The sequence below is a fragment of the Bos javanicus genome, chromosome 14 (assembly GCF_032452875.1).
Source record: "Bos javanicus breed banteng chromosome 14, ARS-OSU_banteng_1.0, whole genome shotgun sequence".
Taxonomy (NCBI): Eukaryota; Metazoa; Chordata; class Mammalia; order Artiodactyla; family Bovidae; genus Bos; species Bos javanicus.
Window position 1 is genome coordinate 72,457,452 of NC_083881.1, and position 23,718 is coordinate 72,481,169.

General features: G+C 39.8%; 1 protein-coding gene across 4 annotated transcripts in view; it reads left to right on the forward strand.

Annotated features, from left to right (window-relative positions):
* The window catches only part of RUNX1T1 (RUNX1 partner transcriptional co-repressor 1), a 155,845-nt gene that overhangs the window by 31,917 nt on the left and 100,210 nt on the right, over positions 1–23,718 (forward strand). The window contains exon 1 of one of the 4 annotated variants that reach the window (XM_061439397.1): positions 7,615–7,974. The exons of the other annotated variants lie outside the window; for them this stretch is intronic. Within the exon in view, the coding sequence (XP_061295381.1) occupies positions 7,968–7,974 (7 nt within the window). The 5' untranslated portion in view covers positions 7,615–7,967. Of the gene's footprint in view, positions 1–7,614; positions 7,975–23,718 lie in introns of those variants that run through there. 4 annotated transcript variants of the gene reach the window in all.

Consider the following 23,718-nt stretch of genomic DNA (forward strand, 5'->3'; position numbering starts at 1 on the left):
CATTTCTTTCAGAGTCTTTCTCTTTCAACATCAGTATAAATATGAGAAAAGAAAACGTGTAAATATAATTTAAGCCACAGTCAACATTCCTGACTGGTGTCCTCCTCCACTGACAAACTTCAGGTTCCCTCTTTCAGGCTTCAGCTTTCTAGAAGTTCTATCTACCTAGAGCTTTCTTATTATGCGAGTAAGGTTACTGCCAGTTACAGTATTAGGCCTTAGCAGCAGGGAGTGTATAACGTGAGAAAAACCTGGAGGACTTTGAAAAGTGTCTGGAGAAGAGTTGTGGCTTGCAGGTGGTGGCACCAGGAATTAAAGAGCAAAGTAGGAAGAAAGTGGCGTTGGTGCCTCGTGCTGAGTGTGCCCAGTAAATGTGGAGTGAAAACAGTAAGAAAAAAAGCAGATCCTTGAGAAAAGAGACTGAGAGGAAGTGAATTACTCCAGAAAGGAGAAGGGAAACGCCAAAATTTATTAGTAACCGTGGGCATGTGTTAATTTATCATCAGGAATCAAAATAGGACATTTTGGTATAACAGATAAAAAAAGCCACAGTATTCCAAAATTTTAGTAGTCTGGTGCCTGCAATTCAGAGTAATTTTAGTAAAAGTCAGAAGTGAAATTTCCATACAGAGTAAAAATTATTCGGTTGAGTTTTATAGGTTTTAACTACTCTTCGGTGTATTTCAGAATGTACAGAATTACATTCTATTCTGCTGCTTGGTCTTGTGAAGCAGGAGGAGAAGGGGGTTCATGACCACGAAACCCAGTAGGGTCAGAATGAAACAGTAATTTAAAAATTTATATTGTCATAAAAGCATATACACTGTGCTGGGTATTATTTGAACAAATAAAGCAGTTTTGGAATGAAAACTTTAATGGAATCAGTGGTAGTTAAACATCTTTTTTTGTGTAAGTTTGAATTTGTTTATAAAGGTGGCAAATTAGTATGTACGGATAGATTTTACTAATTTTCAATGTGGAGAGAGAGAAATGGAGAGTTTGTTAGAAAAGTCCTGTGGCAGGGGGCAGGGGGGAGGGTGGAATATGATGAAAAGATTCTGGGATTTTTGTTTTTTTATTATTATTGCTGTGTGTTTGCTCCACCTGGTGGATTTTGTTGAAAGTGTTTTAATCCGTCTTAATGAGAAGACTACCCTGCACACAATTTATAGTAAGACGAATCTTTTGTTTTATTTTTGTTGCTGTGAAAAATAGTTTAATTGCTATCAAGGTCAAAAACATTTCTATCTTTTGTTTAGCACTCTCGTTGTATTGAAAGTAATATTCATTGTTTATTCTGGTTCAAAAATGTAATACATGCTCGCTTTAGAAGATTTGGAAAATAGAGAAAAATTAAAAGAGGCACATGAACGTGATTTATAGTTTCATCACCCAGAACCGTTGCATTATTTTGAGAATAGATGTCTTCAGAAGAGGACCACTTTGCATTTACATTTAGTTAAAGATGTGTGGGATGTTAAACACTTACTTTGCCAAAGTGTGATTAATGATGATGATTATATTATTTTTGGACAAATGCTGCCTTTCGAATTCCTAAACTCTAAAAAAAACGATAAGTGTTTTGTAGGAATTGCATTTGCTGAGCTACATGTCTGCTGAAAGCAAAGGCCGTAGAGATAAAGGTACCCTGTGCATTCACAGGGCTGTCCATAGGGGTGATGGGTTCTGTGGTCTGTTTGGCTTACACAGATTGCTTTCTTTCGAAAACTTAAGGATTCAGTTGTGCTTTGATCATCTTATTGTTTTCCTTAGGTTATTCTTTTTTTCTTCTTTGGACTCCAAAAGCTCTGTAACAGAAGGTGAAGTTTTGAAAACAGTGTCTCCATATGCAAGGGATTTGGAGACCTTTTTATTGTCTTTAAAATTGTCATTCATAGTCCTCATTAGCATTTATTGTTGCAAGCGTACAAGCAGAAAATGTGAAATTGGTATGTCATGAATAGCCCCACAGAGCTCTGGAGCCCTCCGATTTTGCCTGCAGTGTGGTGTGGGCTGGGCTTCCAGGGAAAGCTGTCCAGATGGCTGCCTGCACAGAGCAGAGCCGCAGGTTTTTGTCTCTGCTGCTGGGAGGAGGGAAAGTTCATTGGAGCATACGCCATCACCCTTGCTTTTAACAAAACTAACTAGCCATTAGTCAGGATGGGGAGCTGGTGACATTGAAACAAAGGTTTTCCATATAGTGTTATAGTCCTTGTCAAATGGTAAGGGATGGGTATAGTTTGAGTGTCTTTTATATTATTTGAGTGATTTTTGTAGGGAAGAGACATACAAGGAAACTAAATGGCAACTTATTGGCAGATTTTACATGTAAGTAGAGTGTGATTGTTTTTATAGGAAAATGCTTTTGTGTGAAGAGGCAGAGTTGATACAGCTAATACACAGCCTTGTGGCTTACTAAGGAAGTGTTTGACTTTAAAGTTTTAAAAATAATTTAACCCTTTGCTGGTGCCTGTGGATTAATCTGCACTTAATGATGCTGGGTTTGGAGCTTGCATTTAAATAATGCAACATGCAGACAATGCAAGTGTTAAAGCTTTTATCATTTCAGAATTATTTTGATAGTAGATATTGAAAATCAAAACTTGTTGGTGAAAAAGAACTTCAGTACATTGCAATATTTTAAAGACTAAGCAGTGTTAGAAACAGTTCACAGTAATTATGAATATAGATTTTATTTATTTGTGGCATGTGATATTTTATCTTAAACAGATTTCATTTTACAGAAATACACATACATGGTCCCTACATACTTAAATGTACTGGTACATGTCTTTTCGTTCATATGTAGAGGATATTATATTTCACCCAGAGTTGAGAATCAAAAATAGTGCCTAAAAAATTGTTGGAATGTTATAACTAACATTGTATTCTCTATACATTGAAGATGGTAAAAAAAAAAAAAAGAAATTAGACATTGCAGCTTATCAGCTTAGGTCATCGCTATTGTTTAAAAGTATGTTATGATTGGAATCTTCAAATCACAGTTTAGAGCACATTAACTCACTCTAACTGATTGGAGATACAGAAATCAAAGGGTCTTGAGCCCTCTGGTTTGACATGTCACAGGTGAAGGCAAGGGGTCATGACTTCTAGCTCTTGACCTGCCACTTGCCCTGGTAGAGTTGGATTTCTTGACAGACCATACAGCATGTTCTCCATGAGACACTGTTTCGTATGGTACTTTGTCATCTAGTTGCAAAAGATCCAAGCAGTGAAGCTTTCCTGCTGCTGTGATATCTGGCATAATCACCTATTAAGACAAGCTTCCTCTATCCAGCATGTTTTCTTTTACTTGATTCCACCTTATTGCCCCACTTAGGCCCTCTTGGACAGCCCCAAATAACTCTTTGACCCCGTGATGTTTATATAACCTTCAAATTCTCAAGCTGGCCATCATGTCTCCTGTTGCTTTCTGTGATTTAGCAAAGTTCTTGCGAGCCCTTCTGTGGGCTGGCTGAGGGGAGATACAGGTGTTTGCCAGTCCTTTCCCCCAAAGGAAGTATCTGAGGGAAATAGTGTGAATGTTTCTGGTTGTTTACAGCCAATATTTATATTAAGGAGTTTAAAAGTGGCAGATTTCCTCTTACCTTTATAAAACACTTCACTGAACTTTTTAACTTAATTTTTTTTTTTCTCTCCCACTCATCTCTTTCTGGTTGGCTGCATCTGATGTTGTAACCTAACTATATAAACATAAAACTGTTTGTTTTCCTTACAGACAACGTATTATTGGATTTATCTTTGTCAGGAGACAACCTATTAGGGCCTTTATTTAATACAGTTTCACATGTCTTTCAGTGGCAGAAACAAATTAATGTACATTTTTATTAGGTGTTGTATCTATTTAATTGACTGTCAAAGTGATGAGAAGTTAGGAAATCATCCAAAAGAGAGGTCCATCTTAGCCCAACAGCTCACACATTAGGTAGGTTTGCCCTGTCAGTGGGATGCCTTTAGAAAACACTAATAGCTTCCAGCTGGGTGGAAAATCAAAACCTTTGGGGTCTGACAAAACTAGCAGATTTGAATTTGAAAGCAGAGCTAATGCCTCCATTTTATTTTTTACCACTCGCCCATAAAACATTATTTTCCAATATGTCAGCCTCATTTGGTGGCCAGTGGTCTGAAATTGAAAGTGGAACAAGCAAGCGGAGAGATCTGGACATTAGTGAGTCCGCCCTTTCAAGCTGGTGTGCCACTTTGTGGACAGGTCTCCCCTAAGAGCAGGGGGGTCTTAATGACCATTCATCAATGCTCGTTGGCTGATCACTGAGTGCCTTCCCATTCAGTTTATCAAGTCGTGCACATAAAAAGTCATAATCAGCCTTCTTCAGCTTTGTTAAAGGCAACTAGGAGTAAAATGCTCCTTTTGAACCCATTTTGCCCTTGTTTTTTCACTTTGTTAATGCAGCCCTGCTTAAATGAGTGCTTTTATTGGGTCGGTTAGAATATCTGAAACTATTAATTCTCTTGTATTGAATAGCTGGTGGCAGACCAGAGCAGATGGGGTAGGAAGGTATTTGGTTGGGTGTATTGCTTTCAATTAGGATCAATGAGGTTTCAGCTCCTTTGAATTAACTCACTTAATACCCACTGTGTGAAGTCACAGTGTATCACAACAGCCTGCTCGAAGCAAGTGGAAAGTTGAGAAGACTTGTGGAAAAGCTTTAACTCAAACTCTCCCTTCCCCAGTGTAGAGAGCTTTCATTAACCGCAGACAGTGTCAGAAGATTCTTAGTCCCTGTTGGTAAGTTAGGTTTGAACTAAGGAGAAGTCTCTAAGATAGGGATGGTCTGTTTTGGAAACAAGTGAGAAACACCTTAGAGTAATAAAATGCCGTAACATCTTTCTAATGAGCTAAATATATTGTCAAAAATTTATGTATTATTTTGGGAGCCAGGCATTCAGTTGTTGACTAAAGTTACTGATTTGGAAGGTGATTTTCTTAGATGGCCCTCTTTAAAATAATTGCCCTGAAAATGCTCTGTGTTCATAATTAAAAGACATGCATTAACATGGCTCTTCTAAGGATGATACTTAGCGGTGAAGTCTTTTGTTTTGAATATATTTTAATTTTTAAAAATATGTTTCCTAGTGGCAATTCAAGACAGTGTTTTGCATCAGAGAAAACTTAGATATTCTTTTTTCCGCACTCATGTATATAAATGGATTCATCATGTTATTGATTATCTATTTTTGTTTTACAATTTGGATTCTAGAGATCTTGGCTCCTTGTACTCTTTTTTTTTTTTAATTAAAGGGAAAATTATTTCTGTTTAAGTAAGTGTATAGAACTGTATATCCAGGCTTCCCTGTCCAGGGAGAACTGCCAAGTGAGGTTGGTGCTTTGCTTGCCTCCATGGATTAAAGGATAAGAGGAGGAAACTGGTTCCTGGAGAAAATGCTGAACTAGCCTCAGGTGTGCGCACACTCTGTGAGGCCTGTTCTGCAATCAGACTTCTAGGTGAGAATCTCCAGGGATCCAGGTTTTGTTGACGTGGATCAATTTAAAGTGGCAATTACTGTAGTCAGATAACAGCTTAAAAAGCTTTTTTACACATAGAAAAGATACATAATCACATGGCATATGGAAGTTCAATTTTCTGAGCTGTGGTATAGGGACTTGCAGTGTACTGATATTAAGACCCAGTTTTTAAACCGGATATCATCCAGTTTTCTTCAAGTGTATTGCATTTCTGTCCTGTGATTTTCTGTTTTAGAAGTGATTCACCATGCATATTGATGAAAGTTGGGTTTCCCCACTGTGAAAATGTTCTCTTTCTAACTTAGGTATGGTATTAAAAAGAAAAAAATCAGTGCCATGTAGCATTGAGTGGCTTAAAAAAATGCTCTCTTTAAGAATGAAAACCTACAGATTTAGAATGCTGAATTTCATAAAGGTCCTTACAGCAGGAGTTAATTGATTATCACACTCATGCCTGCTATAAAGCTTTCTGTCATAAGAATGTTTGAGATCAGTGCGTAACTGTTCTGAAATCCATTACACAGAACCTCATTACAAGTGACATCTAACTAAGATGAACAAAAAGATTGGCCTCATAAATAGACTGCAATATACTATTAGTGACAGAATGGAGTAATCATTATGAATTGTAGTCTTTTTACAAGTTGTCTCTTGACAGTGATGGATTTTTGAGGGGTTCACTCGATGAAACGGCACTTCTTATTGGGGGGCTGTAGAAGTTCTTATTGATTGGCACTGTTTAGCAAAAATGATCTATTTTTAGTTTGTGCAGGGTATGTGTGTGCGCGCTTTGAAACAGGTTGTGTGCATTCTTGGCTAGAGGTATAGGAAGAGGGAGGAGGCAGAAGTCAAGAGTCACTGCCTCTGATTTCAGATGGGTTTGTTTTTATGCTTTCTTTGAGGCAGCAAGTAGGGGGAAAATCAATCTGATAAGGGCCAGAAGCATATGGAAAGGGTAGAATAGGCACAGGACGAGCTGAAGACTGTGAAGGCAGGGCAAGAGTTAAGGGGGATGCTCCTGGCTGTCTGTTCATTGAGCTTGCAGGCTGGTCAGAGGCTCCTGAGTGGAGTTGTTTCTGTTTATACTGGATTGAACAGCCACTGGAAAGGTAAAGCCTGAGGGCTGTGTCTCATCATGTGCCGTGTTGTTAAAACAAACACACAGAAACCTAGGAAAGATGTGCCAGTGTTAAATGGAGGAAGAGTTTTAGAAGTGAACAGTATTTTCCTTCTGCCTGGCATTTTTGTGTGTGCAGAAAAGGCACGCAAGGCAGGCAGGCATATGTTTCTCCTATGAGGCAAGGATGTTTTACAAAGGACTAAAGAGGGACTGCTGAGAGGAAAATAGCCGGCTTTAGATAAAGCACTCTAACAAAGGCTCGTAGTTTTATATATCATGGTGTCCATTAAAGCTTAATAGGGAAGAGTCCATTGAACCTGGCTGGGTATGTGTTATTCATGGGAGGGATAAACATTTAAGAGCGTGCAAAAAAAATCAGAAAGCAGGAGGACATGATTGTTCAGCTTTTGAAAAGGCTTTACAGTGAAGATTTTGTTTTCATCTCCTATGGATCTCTATGCAAGGTAGAGGAGAGTAAGCTAAGCATGTTTGGAGCATATCAACGCAGGGATCCCAGGGGGTTAAAAGCACGCTGGTAAAATAAAGTGGTCTGCTTCTGCTCCTCCAAAGTGTTCTATTTTACACACACTACTGAGAAGCTGACAAAGGGAATGCTTCTGAGACTTGTGTTCCGTCTGATAAACTGGCACAGTCTACAGGGTCTTGGAACAGGTTTTTTATGCTGCTTTGGATTTCCAGTTCAATAAACAAGCTTCGAGGTCCCTGCCTCCGTTTTTTTTTTTTTTTTTTTTCCTTAAATAAAGTGCCCAATGATGGGGGTTGTTAACCTATGAACGTGTAAGGGATAGCTCCCCTTGTGAGCCGTGGGAGGTGTGTGTGGAGGGGGGGGGACGGGCAGGTCGCCTTTCTCTTCTTTCCGGCAAGATAAGGGTTAACTTGCAAGGGGCTGAGGGGGGGTGGTGGTGGTGGTGGGGAATGAATTATTCAGCATTTAGCTTATCATTCTGCATTTTTACTTTCCTGTTCTTGGGTGCTCTGGAAGTTGCGGAGAGAGGGCCAGGGGGTAAGGGGAGGCCGGGGTGGCCCACACGTCCCTGTCATTGTTCTGCCTGGAGAGACGGGGCTGGGTTCAAGGCCACATGTGCTCCTGTCATCATCCACATTTCTGCTCCAAGTGCAATCCGGAGTGTCAGCTCTCCATCTGTCCCCGCCTGGCAGGCGCACGCGCCCAGCACCCCGCCTCGGGCTCCGGCGCCCCAGCCCCCCTGCCGGCCCCCCTGGCTCTGCCGGCCCCGATTCCGGGACGGGAGGCATGAGCCCCGCGCGCGCTTCCTCTTAGGAGAGAGAGAGCCACTCTCGGTGAGGACGCTGCATTCAGGAATGCCCGGTGAGTGAGCCCCGCTCCGATTTCTCTCTGTGGTTTGTCAAAGGAAGCAGGCTTACTTTTCATTACTGCTCGGAAAAGAACCTTCTGCCCACAGCGGGCTGTATCTTAAGGTGGGCAGGCAGAGGCTGGGGCAGTGACCGAGGTGGATGGTGGCGTTAAAAAAGAGCCATTAGAATCTAGGTCCAGGGCTCCAAGGGGTGGAAGCCTCGCCTTTAAGACATGGGAGGTGTGTTTTCAAGACTGAGGGCAAGTCCAGCCACGTTATCTGTTGGCCAGAGCAATTCACTCGAGGGATTTAGCTTCAAGTACGAAGGATGTTTTCTGCTGTGGATTTCGCAACTGTCATCTGTACCTTGTGTCCTGGACATTTCATCTGTGGTGGGAGCGTGCAGATTATGATGGAACCCTGGGATAAGGTCTCTTTCGAAAACTGTTTATGTCAGAGAAAGTGAAGGGAGCTTTAGGGACTACCGATTATTTCAGTCTTGTCCTAAATTACAGCGCTGAGATGTCATCAGGCAAATAATTGAAATCGGTTAATTAAAAATAGAAAGTCTGCTGAATTACTGATGCTGTTGTGGTCCTGGAAATTTAATGTATGTTAATTTCCTCTGAAAAATATTATTTTTGGAGCCCAGAGTGTTTCTGTGATCGTTGCCAGTGAAGGCTCTGCTTGAGAACAGAGAAGCTTGGTAGAAGCCTGTCGGGGCAAGGGTGTTTCTGTTATTCTCAGGAACGATCTGGACTGCCCTTTGCCTACTTTGAGTAGTAGATCTCAGATTAAAAAGACAAGGCAGAGAGAGATCCTCCAGCTGGCTGATTTGTGTGGGTTTTTTGGGCAGGACCGACAGAAGAGGCTGCGCTTGGTCACAGGGTTTGTACACCTCGCAGATGGTGTTTTGAAACAGTATCTGCCAGTTTTCTGCAACCACGGTTGTGTGTAGGTATCGCCAGTTGTTTGAAGAATGTTTTTCCCTTTAGGATGTGTCTTGTAAGTCCTCATCAGCGAGGATGCATTTGTGACCGAACTGCACCTTTTCATTAGTTCTGTGGACGAGGGATGTGTGCAGCTGAAATATGGGAAAAATCAATTTTAAAAAAGACAATGACTGAGGTCTCTGAAAGGTCATTTTAACTCTTTCAGCACTCATCTTGATTTATATGCACCAAGCAGCTGAAGATGTCATGTGCATGGAGTATGTGATATGGAAGCTGTGTGAAAAAGTGCTTGTGTTTTTTTATTTAGCCTGAGTACTGTATAGTTTCATCTGATTTTTATGTCATCAGTCAAATCTAACTTGTTTTTATGCTTTTAATAAATATGTGTTAAATGATCTGATCTGTCAGCATTTTGTAGAGTCTGTATTTTGTTTTGGTAAAACAGAACCGCATAATAACCCAAAGCCATTTGTGAACGATGACAAGTGAAAGAGATTAGGTAGGACCCTTGCTATCCCATATTAATTACATGATTTTAAAGTATTCTTTGAAACATCCTTATTTAAAATGCATTGAACCATATTTAAGGTTTTAGAATCATTGATAAGTGTGTTTTAGTCATTAACATCTGACTGGTTCTGAAGCAGTAACCTGAAGTGTAGGCAGTGTTTCTCACTCTCTCTTGCTCATCAACTGTGTTAGAAAACCTTGTACTTGGATGCGGAGAACATATTAACAGCTGTGACTACGAGCTTGTGCCAGAATGGTGATACTTGAGCAGTTCTGACACTTGGTTATTTTTGACACCCATCTGCATTTTTTAACCACTACTATCAGACGGATTACCTCTTAATAATGTTTTTAGCATATTTTTGTCCATATATATGTACTTATATTAATGGGCATTTTTACCATCTGGGACAGATTTTTTACTTTTAAGTAAGACAATATGTGTACAAGATTAAAAGGACGTATTTCTGGTAATCTGGTATTATCACTATCCTAAATATATATTAACATTTATCATCATCCTCATCACTGTTATCTTTCTTCCATAGGTCAGGTGTCAGAATTGGCTCCTGGTTGTCCAAACTTGGTGTAACAATTCTCAGATCTAGGATCTTTTTCATAAAAATGGGGGGATCCCTGGAAATAGATGTGTACAAACTGAATTTATTCAAAGATATACCAGTCTGTGGGGATGGGTAGGTAAAGTCTTAGTTTCAGGGCTTTATAACTTTGTCCATTTAAAAAAAAAAACAAACAATGCACTTTAGCTATTGATAGCATGCTATTTCAAAAGGAACCAGGAAAAGTTGAAGAGAAGGCCATACGTGCTTTTAAAGAAATAGATGATACTATTTTTATGATTTAACTCAATATAAGGAAATATCATTTTACTGCCTGTCACTTACTAACAACCAGATCCTTGTGTTTAAGGGAAGAAAAATGTTTGCTTGTGAGAAGGCTAGGAGACTCTGGGAATTACAGTATTTCAGGAGGAGATGGCTCTGAGCTTTCTGAAACATTTATATTTTTATCAATCTTGGTATAATATTATCAAAGAACATATGCTGACCTACAAAATACTTTCAGGACTGTTGCCTTAAAAGGACAATAAGTGAGCACAGTCTGTGTAGCCCAGAAATAGTGCTGTTCTTTCAGAAGATGGCTAGCATTAGGTCAGACCACCCTTTCTCAATGTTCTCAATGGTCCTGCTCTCCAGATGTGACTGGAACTTTTTTTAAGTTCAAGTTTCCAAAAAAAAAAAAAAAGGTTTGTTTTCAAAATCTGGTTTTACTTAAGACAGCTCCATCCTGGAGTGCATTTCATAAATTGCCCACATATTTTTCTTAGCAGAGAACTTAACTGGCTGTAATTTTTAACACATGGCCACATCATGTGATATTTTCAAAACACTTACACATAGCTTTAAGAAGGTCCCTGCAGAAATGATCCATCCTCTCACAGCCGGCCCTTTTTTTTTTTTTTTTTAACAGCATATCTGCATTTTCCATTTAGGAGAGCTATATATTATTAGCTTACATTTTTGGGTAGTAAAACAGTACATTGCTGATTGTAAAACATGGACTTTATTATCTGCTGAAAATTGATTTGGCATTTATAGCCACTGTGTACTAGACTGTTTTTCTGTTTTTAACATCAATGCTTGCAAGCGATGATTTGTGTAAGAAACAGAAATGAAATTGCCATGGACAGACAACTGCTAGTGTCCCTAGTCAGTGAACTTTTGGATAATGCACCTGGTTATTATTATTTTTTAATAGAGGCGTCTAAATGCTGTTGTACAAGAACAAGAAACACAGCAGTCCGTGCACTGTCTCTGTTTTGCCTTGCGAGTTGATTTGCCATTGTTTTAGGCTAACTCTTTGCTGTAGTGCACAAGCCTCCTGCCAGCTATTAAAGACAGCTATATCAGCAGCAGATATCCAATTATAAATGTAGATTGTGCAGACATTACTTTTTCGTCGCAAGCATCTAGAAGTTGCAGCTTCTTTTCAAACCCTGGCACCAGTTCCCTTTTTCTTTTTAAATTATTTTCTGTTAATATTTCTGAACATTTGACCTTTTAACTTCTATGTATTTTAAAATAATATTTGGAAATTTTTACAAGGCATCTTCCTGCACAGCTAATAATAGTCTATTGAAAAAAAAAGATATTTTTTAGAATAAACATTTGCTTAGTAGGCATTATATCGTCCAGAAATGTTTATTAACTGTTTCATCACTACACTGATATTTGAGGTTTGCACAGGAGATGCTGTAAAAACCATATTCTGAACAGACTTTGGAATCATCAAAGGAACAAAATACATTTTAGAGCCGGAAGATTGATCTTGAAAGTGCCTTCAGTTTTCAGGTGTTGAAGCTGAGGCTCAGGTGCTTTTGTAAAGTAAGTGGATTCTCGCAGTTGCCTCTTTGTACCACGCTGCTTCTAAATCATACGTGCGTGTTCAGTCACATTGGCATCTTGGTGTCGGTCCTCCTCTGTTGGCTTTTCCGTTCTACCCTGGATTGCGCTTACCATGTGCTTTCTCCCCGTCTACTCCAGGGCTTCAGGTCCATGTGGGGGGAAACTCTGCAACAGTAATCACTTGACCTGTGGCAAAGGTGTGCCATCAAATGTACCTTATAGTTGTTTGGAAGTTAGAGAGCCTCAATACGGTTAATTATTGAGCATTGAGCAGATCGAATGATCTTAGCAAGGTTGTGACGACTGAGGGCATTCAGGTAGTAGACTTCTGTGGGTTGCTGAAAAATGTACCAGGGCCAAATAACTATGGTTCAGTCTCTCCCCATGCCATGCCTTCAAGGAGTTTTGAGTTCTTATGCTCCAGGCAGAGAAGTAAACAGTAGTTGTGATATGGAATAGCAAGAGCTTAGAGACAGGTACAGGAGCCCAGAGGCAGGTAGTACCTGATGGGATTAGGAGCCAAGCACAGAGGGGGAAAGACGTGTGGACCATGGGCTTATGGGCCTTGACTGTCTCCTGCTTCTCCAGATTGGATCTCTGTTAATGTTACTTAATTTTTAGTTTGCTGTTCTTATACTGAGGATAGGATACTGATTTTTGTTTACTAAGTTTTAATATCTGTGTGTGACAGTGGGTATGGCATTGCTCGAAAGCAGTTTCTTTGTGTACAATTGTGGTTCTTTGGTGGCTGACAGTATCTCGTGGAATACATCATTAACTTAAATGACTCATAACTTGAGAACAATAGGATTTCACACCTGACCAAGAAGCAGGTTTATCTGGCTGGCTTTCTCAAACAGCTGTTTGCATTAATTAATATTAATGTAAATGTACTTTCTGAGAATGTCTAGCTTAATTATGTTTTTCAACCCATAGAGTTCCAATCAAAGGAAACAGGAAATCCTCTTAATCTCACAGGGAGTGTATAACTGCCATCTCTGAACAGAGTAAATCTCTGATAGTATAGTAAGCCTTTTATTGAAAGCCTGTACATGCCGGGCCCCAAGGCTAGGCACCTTGTATACTTACTAATTCTCACAGTTCTGCAAAGGGTTTCTGTGACCATGACGTCTATTAATATTGGAAACCCGAAGAGCAGGTAAATTAAGCATTTTCCCCGAGGACACATAGATGTCATTAAATGGCAGAGAAGGGATTCTCTCTGGTCTGTCAGCTGATATTTTATTCCTTTTTTAAAACTTTTCTTTGTTTATTTTCGGCTGTGCTAGGTCGGCCTTGCTGCACGCTTGCAGTTGCGGTGCGCGGCCTTCTCGTGGAGGTGGCGGCTTTTGTTGCAGAGCATGGCCTCTAGGGCTTGCAGGCTTCAGGAGTTGTGGCCCATGGGCTCAGCAGTTGTGACTTGCAGGCTCTCGGGCTTAGTTACCTCGTGGCATGTGAAATCTTCCTGGACCAGAAATTGAACGCATGTCCCTTGCATTGGCAGGCGGGTTTTTCATCATTGGAACACCAGGGAAGTCCTTGTTTTCTGTTTTTTTAAAGGAAGGGTGAGTGTGTTGTGTTTGGTGAGAGGATGTTTTGTAATGGAAGCTAGATGGAAATGTTTGAAGAGGGATGTTTGAATTTGGAGTAGAGTAGCAGAGAAGGTGGAGTTCTCGGTGCTGGAAACTGAAAATGGAAAAGCATTAGCCTCAGTTGTCAAGAGTGATCTTGGGTAAAACAGGTTAGGAGAGTAGTTATTTCTCTGTGTATTTCTATGCTTGAGAGAATGCAATGGGGAGTAATAGGTGCCAGGGGACTAATGTCTGTGTTTTGAAAAGTCTAATAGAAATTGTAAATTTACTCCCTGATGAAGCCGTGTAGGTTAACTAAGATATCACCTTTCTAGGCTTTTGACATGAGGTAATTCTGGCTAACTTTTGTTGATCAGAACCTCAGATGGAGTATTTTCTGTGTTTTGGACGAGAGTAGGAAAATGGAAATCAAATGATGTGTTCAACATATGGGCAGACAAAATTGTTGAATATTGTGTGGTTAAAATTTGTCATGAAAGTCACTCAGTTGTGTCAGACTCTTTGCCGCCCCATGGACTGTATAGTCCATGGAATTCTCCAGGGTAGAATACTGGAGTGGGTAGCTTTTCCGTTCTCCAGGGGATCTTCCCAACCCAGGGATCGAACTCAGGTCTCCCGCACTGCAGGCGGACTCTTTACCAGCTGAGCCACAAGGGAAAAATATCAGATCTCTTGGTCATGAGGCTGCTGGGTACCCATGTTCTGCCCCAGGAGGTTCTAGGCAGGCAGACTGTTAGCAGAAAATGAGCACATTGTAGGAAAGCACGTTAACTTTTTTCACCATGCCCCCCTCTCCTTCTAAAAAAAAAAAACAGTGATTTAAAAATTGTGGGCGGTTTTCCCTAGAAGATTTTACTTCTGTTTTCCACATTTCTCTTTTAAGGGCTGAGTGATAAGTGCAGTCTGTAAAAAGTCTCACTTTATTAGAGGGATTCTTTTAATTCTGTGTGGTTTATTAACATCATACCGTGTACTTTGATGCTCACGCAAGAAAGTAAATTTGAAAGTACCGATGAGAACATGATGCTGTAAAGAGTTTGGCCTTAAGAGCTATGTAATTAGATAGGCAGAAATGCTCTTTAGGAAGAAGGGATGTTAGAGGGTGTCTTTATCATGTGTTTATGGCTTTAACAAGAGTCTTAAAGAGTTTGACAAAATAAACAGACCATTCTTAATAATCAGGGATGATTTTGATGGGGTGCTAAGTTATTTAGAACTTTGGTAAAGACAATTGCACTTCTGAGCATATCATTCCTTTACATTTGAACTTTGCATGATTAAAACTTCCCTGCCTTCCTCTGGACTTGTTTGGTTTAATGATGCTCGAGTTATTGGGAGGAAAATGCATAATAAAATTTGAGGGTCCTGTGGTAACAATTTATATATTCTTTCATTTGAAATGCTTAACATGTGTCCCGACAAAGATATGACTGGAACAAAGAAAGGCCTTGATTCTGACACTTTCCTTGTGAAATAGGCATTGTTTCCTCTTTATAATGTTTCTGTCTGAACCTGCGTACTCGCATTTATGGCAACATCTCATTTGAAAGGTCTGTTAATACTTATTTTTTTCTTTCTTTCTACTCTAGTATAGTTGTGTGAGACAGCCTAGAGACAGGAAAATATTAAGGAATCAAAATGAAGATTTTTTTTTTTTTGTCCATAGAAAGCACTTTATTTTCTTCCAGTCTTTCTGCAGTGTTCTTAATCATTGGTTTATAGAATATAGAATAATAGAAACCAAAGGTAAAACCTCACTTGTTAATTACCCAAGCATTCTCTTGTATACCAGTATTTGCTCGTGTGTGCTGTGCTTAGTCACTCAGTCATATTCAACTCTTTGAGACCCCATGGACTGTAGCCCTCCCAGGCTCCTCAGTCCATGTGGATTCTCCAGGCAAGAATATCAGAGTTGCCATGCTCCCCTCCAGGGCATCATCTCAACCCAGGGATCGAACCCAGGTCTCCCGCATTGCCGGCTGATTCTTTAGCATCTCAGCCACCAGGGAAGCTTGCTGGTTATGAAATATCAAAAAAAAAAAAAAAAAAAGGTATATATAGATGTGATCAAGGTTTCACAGATTTTTCAAGTTTTTGTACAATTTAGGAGTCTTTCTAAAGAACTTTGCTGGAAAAAAAAAAGTTATTTAACTATTTGCTACATGGAGGAATATCTTTCTGGGTGTTCCCCACCCCCCCTCCTTTGGTACCAACTTTTAGCACATCTTATTACCTTTTTTTTTTTTTTCCGTTTTTAATGCACTCCTTTCAGAGTCTGGAGAACTAGTTAAAATCTCTGAATCTGCTACTTATTCCCTGTTGTTTTGGGCAAGTAACATAATTTCCCAGGTGAAGAATGTCTTTCTACTTATTTTTCATTTTTATCTACATTTTACTCATACATTCTGGGGATAAAGCCTTTGGTACTTTGGTACATTTTGCTTCATATGTTCTGTGGGTAAAGCATATCAGTGTGATGTTAATACACCTTTTCCTAAAACTTCTTGGAGAATCAAACCATTTTGTAGTGTTTCCCAGAGAGCAGAAGGGTGTCTCTTTAAGCCCCAAAGTTGCTTCTGTTTACTTGTTTAAAATTTCTATGCCTGTTGGTCAATTATTTTGAGTGGCCCTGGTCTTTTAGCTTTCAGCTGTGTTCTTTATCCGTTTGTGCTGGACGTGCTGTATCTTTTGCTTTATGACTTGAGTTTATATTATAAACAATTAATATGTTGTGTTTATGAGGCCAGAGAGCACAGGACATGGGGAATGTCCATGGCTGAGTGTGAGTCAGACTTCTTCCACTTCGTGGTATCACCAGCAACAAGCAAGTCGTTTCACTCTCTGTCTGAGCGTCACTTTCCTTGTCTGAGAAGCAAGGATTCTGCTTTGCTGACTTTCGTTTTGCAGTATGGTGGTAGTGATTATGATTGTTCGCATGCTGTGTCTCCTTGAAAAGCAGAGTACAGAACTTTTACATATAAGCGGTAATGATTAAAGTCAGTGATACTCTCTGGACTTAAAACATAGGGGAGAGTTTTTCAGTCACACAGAAGGACTCTAGGGTGTTGTGCTTGTGAGTTTTGTCTATAGTTGGTAGAATTTCCTCTCCCTTCTGCCTACCCTCTCTCTGTTCCTGTGCCCACAAGTCCACCCATTCCAGTAACTGGCTAGCTTGAAAACCATATAACCAAACTTAGAATGGTGAAGTGAATGCTTAGGTGAAAATGTGGAAAGCCCATCTTGTTCTGTTTTGTGTTCCCCCAGATGTTAACTAGTGGCAGTTTTAATTTGTGGAGTCATTTTAGGTGTCTCTGAGACTTTTCTTCCTGACTGATTTTCATTTCTCTTAGCAGGAGACATTGCTCAGAGAGCTGAATTCTAACCTTTTATGTATTCCAGGATACAGACTCTTCACTGTTTAAAATAATAGACATCTTAAGTGTCATCAGCTCTTCTTGATAAAGCTGCCATTTGCTTTAAGATCTTGATTTCATAGTTCTAAAAATTCCATTCCAGGCTACCCATGAGGTAGGAGACAGAGAGTAAGGAATCAGCAAATGTTTGCTTAATGAATAAGTGAGGATGAGAGGTGGACTGGGATTCACAGGGATCTTAAAGGAAAGAAAGAATGCACAAAGCATGTTAAATATGGGGGGGAGGAAATTAAGTAAATCTTATAAAAATTTTTGGTAAATGGTATTTAATAATCAATAAGGCATTTTCTTTGAACTATGGAAAGATAATAAATTAATTTTTTTTGGCCATATATAACTTTCTTGGCAGCTAGCTGCATATTAGTTAAAATTGCATGTGTTATAAATCTGATAATTTATCATGATCATATTTACTAAAAGTATGATACAATATATAGCACTTAAGCACTCTCTGACATAATTACTGAAATTAGAAACAAAGTCCAGGGCTTTTGACAGTTGTAATATTTGGGGAAATTAGTGCTTCCTCTACCTGGGTACTTGCCTGCAGTTTGGGAGGGTGGGTGTAAGCCGTCAGGGATCCAGCAGACATAATGAGTAGGATTCTGTGAGCTGAGTTGCTCAGTTGCGACCCCATGGATTGCAGCTCACCAGGCTTCTCTGTCCATGGAATTTTCAGGCAAGAATACAGGAGTGTGGGTTGTCATTTCCTACTCCAGGGGATCTTCTCGACCCTGGGAGGCCTAACAAAAGACAAATATTAAGAAATATTTTCACCTTTTCGGTTGCACGGTAAATTCTATCAGCAGTTTCTTCTGCCAATAATCTCAGATGAGTAGTGGTTGAATAGTCTGATAAGATTTATCATAAAGACTCCAGAGAGATTACTAAAATAGTTCATGCAGTGCTTGATACATAATTTTTTAAAAAACATATAACTTCTATAATAGTGGAGCTTTCTTTAAATATCTTTGCCCTCTTATATTTGTTTCTAAATATACATTGAATCCTTTGAAAGGGATAGGAGGGCAGGTTTGAGTCTCAGATACTATCACTTTGGAAGAATATTCTTGCTAATTTAACACATATTTTATGCCTCTGAATTTGTGCCTTTAAAAATTTATAGAAGATCATTGTAGCTTATCCACTGAGTGCCTGTTTTTACATGGATATTGCTGATACTCTGCATGGATTACAGACTTTCCAGGGGTCTTTGGGGCACTTTGAAAATGTGGTATAGAATGATGTAATGAAGTGGTTCTTAAAGTGGGTTTCATGGACCAGCAATATCATTATCACCCAGGAACTTATTGGGAATACCCATTTTCTGTCCCTCTGCAAACTTAATCAGGAACTCTGAGGTAGCCCAGCAGTCTGTTTGAACAAACTCTCAGAGGATTCTGAAGCATATTCAAATTAGACATTTGTAAATCATAACTTTTTGTCTTCTCGGATAGTCCAGAGAAAATACCCATTTGTTTTTTATCATGAAAGTCCCAATGAATGGAAATCAAGGTAATTTATTTGTTTTAAATGATGTACTTTAAAAACAATGCCCAAGAAATAACAAAGAACGTATTTGTTCAGAGCCTTGGGTTTCTAATAGAGTATTTGGATGCCCACACATTACACCTGAATTGAATGAGACAGTTAAAAGAGAAGGTGCGTTTCAAGCCAATTCTGGGATGTTTATTCATTCTGATAGTTACTTGTAAAGACATGCATCTATTTCATGGCACTCAGGTACCATTTGTGATGCCCTTGCCTTGTTTTGAGGCCAGCTTCTGATCGTTCAGAATTTTGTGAGTTTAGCTTGGTCATCTTTAGAGACTATTTAGGCAGACCTCAATTTCACAATAATATTAGTCATCTAGAAAGTTTATATATGTCACAGCATTTTATTTTTCTGTGTTGAATGTAAATAAGGGGTCCGTGGGGTTATGAACGTTCCATCAGTAGTGCCTGGAAAGGATTTGTTTCTTGCATCTCCTGTATCTGCTGCTGTTCTCTTTTCTGCATGGTGTGCCTTCAGTAAGCGCAGTCTGACACGCTTCGTGGCCTTTGCCTCCTGTGATAAAATAGATTGAAATGATTCCTGACACCATCTGGTGAAGAGGAGCAGCCCTGGAGGACTGTGCTTTGAGAGAAAGTAACTGAATGCTAAGAAATGTGGAAGTCTAGGGACACTGGCAAAGGATTTTTTTTTTTTTTTTAAAGAGCATGAACATTAATACATCTTCTTGAGGTTTGATGGGACATGTACTGCCTACTGTCCCATCTGGTGCTTATGATAGCATGGCATATTAGCATGCTGCAAGTTCATAATGTATTCAGGGGGAGGAAACATCCCTTGCATACCAATTGAGGTATCCTCTCTTCAGAACTGTTTTTGAATTTCAATGATGTTTATATCTTCCAAGCCGTGACTTAACCGAGCATTTCCGCGCGAAGGAATAACATGAGTGAGTGAGGGAGAGAGAGAGAGGGTTTGTGTTCATGGTCTCTCCTATTCCCTCATTAATTTATCTTCCTCCCTTTTTTCTTGATGAAATTATAAGTAGTTATTAATATTAGGTTTTATGACTTTTAATCCTTTCTGTTTTGAAACCACATAATATTTCATTATTATTTCACTTATGGCACTTAAAGCAGTTGCCTTGTGAAATTGTGTAGCTGTCCCCTTGTAGACGGAACACTTTCAAGGGTCAGGCCTGTGTATAATTATGGATGTGTCTCCATGGCACCTAGAGTTTGGTCATTCACTTAAAAAATATCTACTGAGCTCACACTGTGGGTGTGACACTGTTGTAGGTACTGAGTAAGTTAGTGGGTCTTTCCTCTTGGAGCCTTTGTATTTTAGTTGGTAAGAGGCAAACAGTCAACAAAGAAACAGATAACATCTCCAAGATAATGTCGCTTCACTATCTCATTCAATTTAGCTGTAATGTGTGGGCATCCAAATATGCTATTAGGAACCAAGACTCTGATCCAAGGCATTGTTTATCATTTCTTGAGTATTATTTTTAAAGTACATCCTTTAAAACAAACAAATTACCTTGATTTCCATTCACTGGGACCTTCATGATAAAACAAATGGGCATTTTCTCTGGACTACACAAGGAGACAAAAAGTTATGGATGAAAGTGAAAGTCGCTCAGTCGTGTCCGACTCTTCGCGACCCCATAGTCTATACAGTCCATGGAATTCTCCAGGCCAGAGTACTGGAGTTGGTAGCCTTTCCCTTTTCCAGGGTATCTTCCCAACCCAGGGATAGAACCCAGGTCTTCTGCATTGCAGGCAGATTCTTTACCAGCTAAGCCACAAGGGAAGCCCAAGAATACTGGAGTGGGTAGCCTATCCCTTCTCCAGTGGATCTTCCTGACCCAGGAATTGAACCGGGGTCTCCTGCCCTGGTGGCTCAGACGGTAAAGCATCTGTCTACAATGTGGGAGACCTGGGTTCGATCCCTGGGTCAGGAAGATTCCCTGGAGAAGGAAATGGCAACCCACTCCAGTACTCTTGCCTAGAAAATCCCATGGATGGAAGAGCCTGGTGTCCATGGGATCACAAAGAGTCTGACACAACTGAGTGATTCCACTTTCTTTCTTTCTTTCTTCTGCATTGCAGGTGGATTCTTTACCACCTGAGCTCTCAGGGAAGCCCCAAGTTATGGATAAGCACAATGAATATCCATGCTAGCTGCAGGGCAGGTGAATGGGGCACTTATTTAGATTGGATTGTCAAGGAAGGCACCTTTAAGGAGGTAACATTTTTGCACAGAGACCTGAAGGATCTGAAGAGTTAGTGGCAGAGGAAGAGAAAGTCCAAAAGTCCTGGGTTAAAATATGATTGGCATTTTCAAAGGTAGATTGAGCCAAGTTCAGGGGTTACTCCATTGCTAGGCGTTGGAATTTTATTCTTAATGTGTCAGAAGCCATCAAAAGTGACTTAATAGTATCTTTTAAAAGGGTAAATTGAGCTGCTACGTGTCATGTTCTGAGGCACTAAACGAGTGAGATGCGCCGTTAAGTCCATTGAGGCACTTTGTAGCATTGCAATTAGCATGAATTTTAGAATCAGAAGAAACATTTCTTGGATTCTGACCTTGATGTTTGACTCTGAGCAGCTTCTTAGCCTTTTTTAGCTCATGTCTTCTCATCTGTTGAAAGGGAAAGCTAGCACCTAAAATCATGGTATTAATGTGAAAATTAAGTGAGGTAATTCATTTAAAAGAACCAGCATAGGGCCTCGTTCTTACGAGGAGCCTGCTCTACCATTGACACACACAGATCATAATAAAACACTTGGGATGGTTTCGAGGAATATTGAAACAGTTGGCATCATCTTGTTGGGAATCCTTTTCTGGTACTGTTATCTTCTTAATAAAACACTGTTAACATGTTGCCAGGGTGGCGATGCGCAGCATCTGTGGTCTGTCCCTGTTGGTCTAGAATCATGTACGGAAGGAAACTCAAGGAATTCTGTGGCAAAGTCCATACCCGTGGAACAACCTGGGATTTTTTTTTTTTAATTTAAAAAAGTTTTATAGGTAACACTCTTATCTCTCTTGTCTCTCCTTTTTTTTTTGAGAAATTTTAACATGAGGAAATCAAATTGCATTCTGGAGAGAAAATGGTGGTTATATCAAGGATATTATAAAAAGAGTTTTAATTCATAAAGCAGTAACGGTTTATTAACTGCATAGTTGTTAGATATAAACCTTTTGAAAGGAATTTCTAGTGCACACAAATGGTGAAAATCAGGAGCTCCATAGTTTTTGCATGCATGAAAAACTTAATCGCAAGAAGCAATTCTGTGACGATTTTCATTTAGCCTGTGAGGCAGTGTTAAGATTTTCAAACTTTCTGCAGAAGAAATTGTAGGGTTGGGGGTAACAAGATGTTGCTTATGGCTGAATGTCTACAGAGAGTTCCAAGTTACCGTTGTCTTGGGTATAATTTTATCAGATATATAGATTAGTTGAGTTATTCTTTAAACTTGCTACCCACTTTTGCAATTATATATGTATTTTTGGCTAGAGATTCTCCACTCCTCAATCTGTAGATTTTTTTTTTTTTTTAACTATCCATCCTCCTCCACCCAACATCAGGAAAACAAATAATACGTAAGGAATGTGGAGGGGGAGGTAGCGTGGTAATTCAGGCAAGTTTCGTCAGCACTTAACCAGATTCTTGGAATGTTTTTTGATGTCCGACAGAACTGTACAGAGCTGTTGACAGCTGCATGTTGTGTGAGAGGAGTCACAAGTATTGCTGCTGTGTTCTGGTTGGAGTGTGAGAAGGAAGGAGGGAAGGTAGAAGAACTGAAGAAGTTCGGGAGGTGGAATCACAGTTCTGAAGGAGGCAGCTGGCTGTTGGCTCCTAAGACAGACCCTTTTCCTTCCTTAAGCCCCAGTTGCATTCTTAACAGCCGCATCTTTCAAAAGTGATGGGGTCTGCACGCCTCCAGGAAAATTCAGAGGGGATCGTTTCCTCGCTGAGAAATAGCCTTACAGAAACCATGTAGGCCATCCGGAATATTGTCTGTTCAGCACCCCATGCGCATCCTCCTTCCGCTCTGGAGGATGCCATGAATACAGATACTCGTGTGGTGATTGTTTTCCTTCAGAAAGAGAGGACAAAGAAAAGCTGGCTGGTCAGGTGAGATAGGCGGACACATTATCAAGTGTTGGGTCTAGCAGCCAGGAGCCCGACACGCAGAAGCTGCGTGGGGCAGCGTCCACTCTGACCTGGGTCCCATGCCCCTCCTTTCAGTTTGTTTGGCTTACAAGATACAATTTCACAAACGATACTCCTGAATGTCTCTTTTGTGGACTAAGAGCATTATCTTGGGTAATGGGATAATCACCCAGTTTGTGATTATTTCCATTTACTTCGCAAGGGTGGCCTTTGTTTTTGACCAGTTTCTATCACATGTAGTTTATTTCTAATGGAAACAGCATACCTCAAAACTTGTTTTTCTATACAATGGATTAAAGACAATCTCTTTAACAAGTGGTGCTGGGAAAACTGGTCAACCACTTGTAAAAGAATGAAACTAGAACACTTTCTAACACCATACACAAAAATAAACTCAAAATGGATTAAAGATCTAAACGTAAGACCAGAAACTATAAAACTCCTAGAGGAGAACATAGGCAAAACACTCTCTGACATACATAACAGCAGGATCCTCTATGACCCACCTCCCAGAATATCGGAAATAAAAGCAAAAATAAACAAATGGGACCTAATTAACCTTAAAAGCTTCTGCACATCAAAGGAAACTATCAGCAAGGTGAAAAGACAGCCTTCAGAATGGGAGAAAATAATAGCAAATGAAGCAACTGACAAACAACTAATCTCAAAAATATACAAGCAACTCCTCCAGCTCAACTCCAGAAAAATAAATGACCCAATCAAAAAATGGGCCAAAGAACTAAACAGACATTTCTCCAAAGAAGACATACAGATGGCTAACAAACACATGAAAAGATGCTCAACATCACTCATTATCAGAGAAATGCAAATCAAGACCACTATGAGGTACCATTTCACACCAGTCAGAATGGCTGCGATCCAAAAGTCTACAAATAATAAATGTTGGAGAGGGTGTGGAGGAAAGGGAACCCTCTTACACTGTTGGTGGGAATGCAAACTAGTACAGCCACTATGGAGAACAGTGTGGAGATTCCTTAAAAAACTGGACATAGAACTGCCTTATGATCCAGCAATCCCACTGCTGGGCATACACACTGAGGAAACCAGAAGGGAAAGAGACACGTGTACCCCAATGTTCATCGCAGCACTGTTTATAATAGCCAGGACATGGAAGCAACCTAGA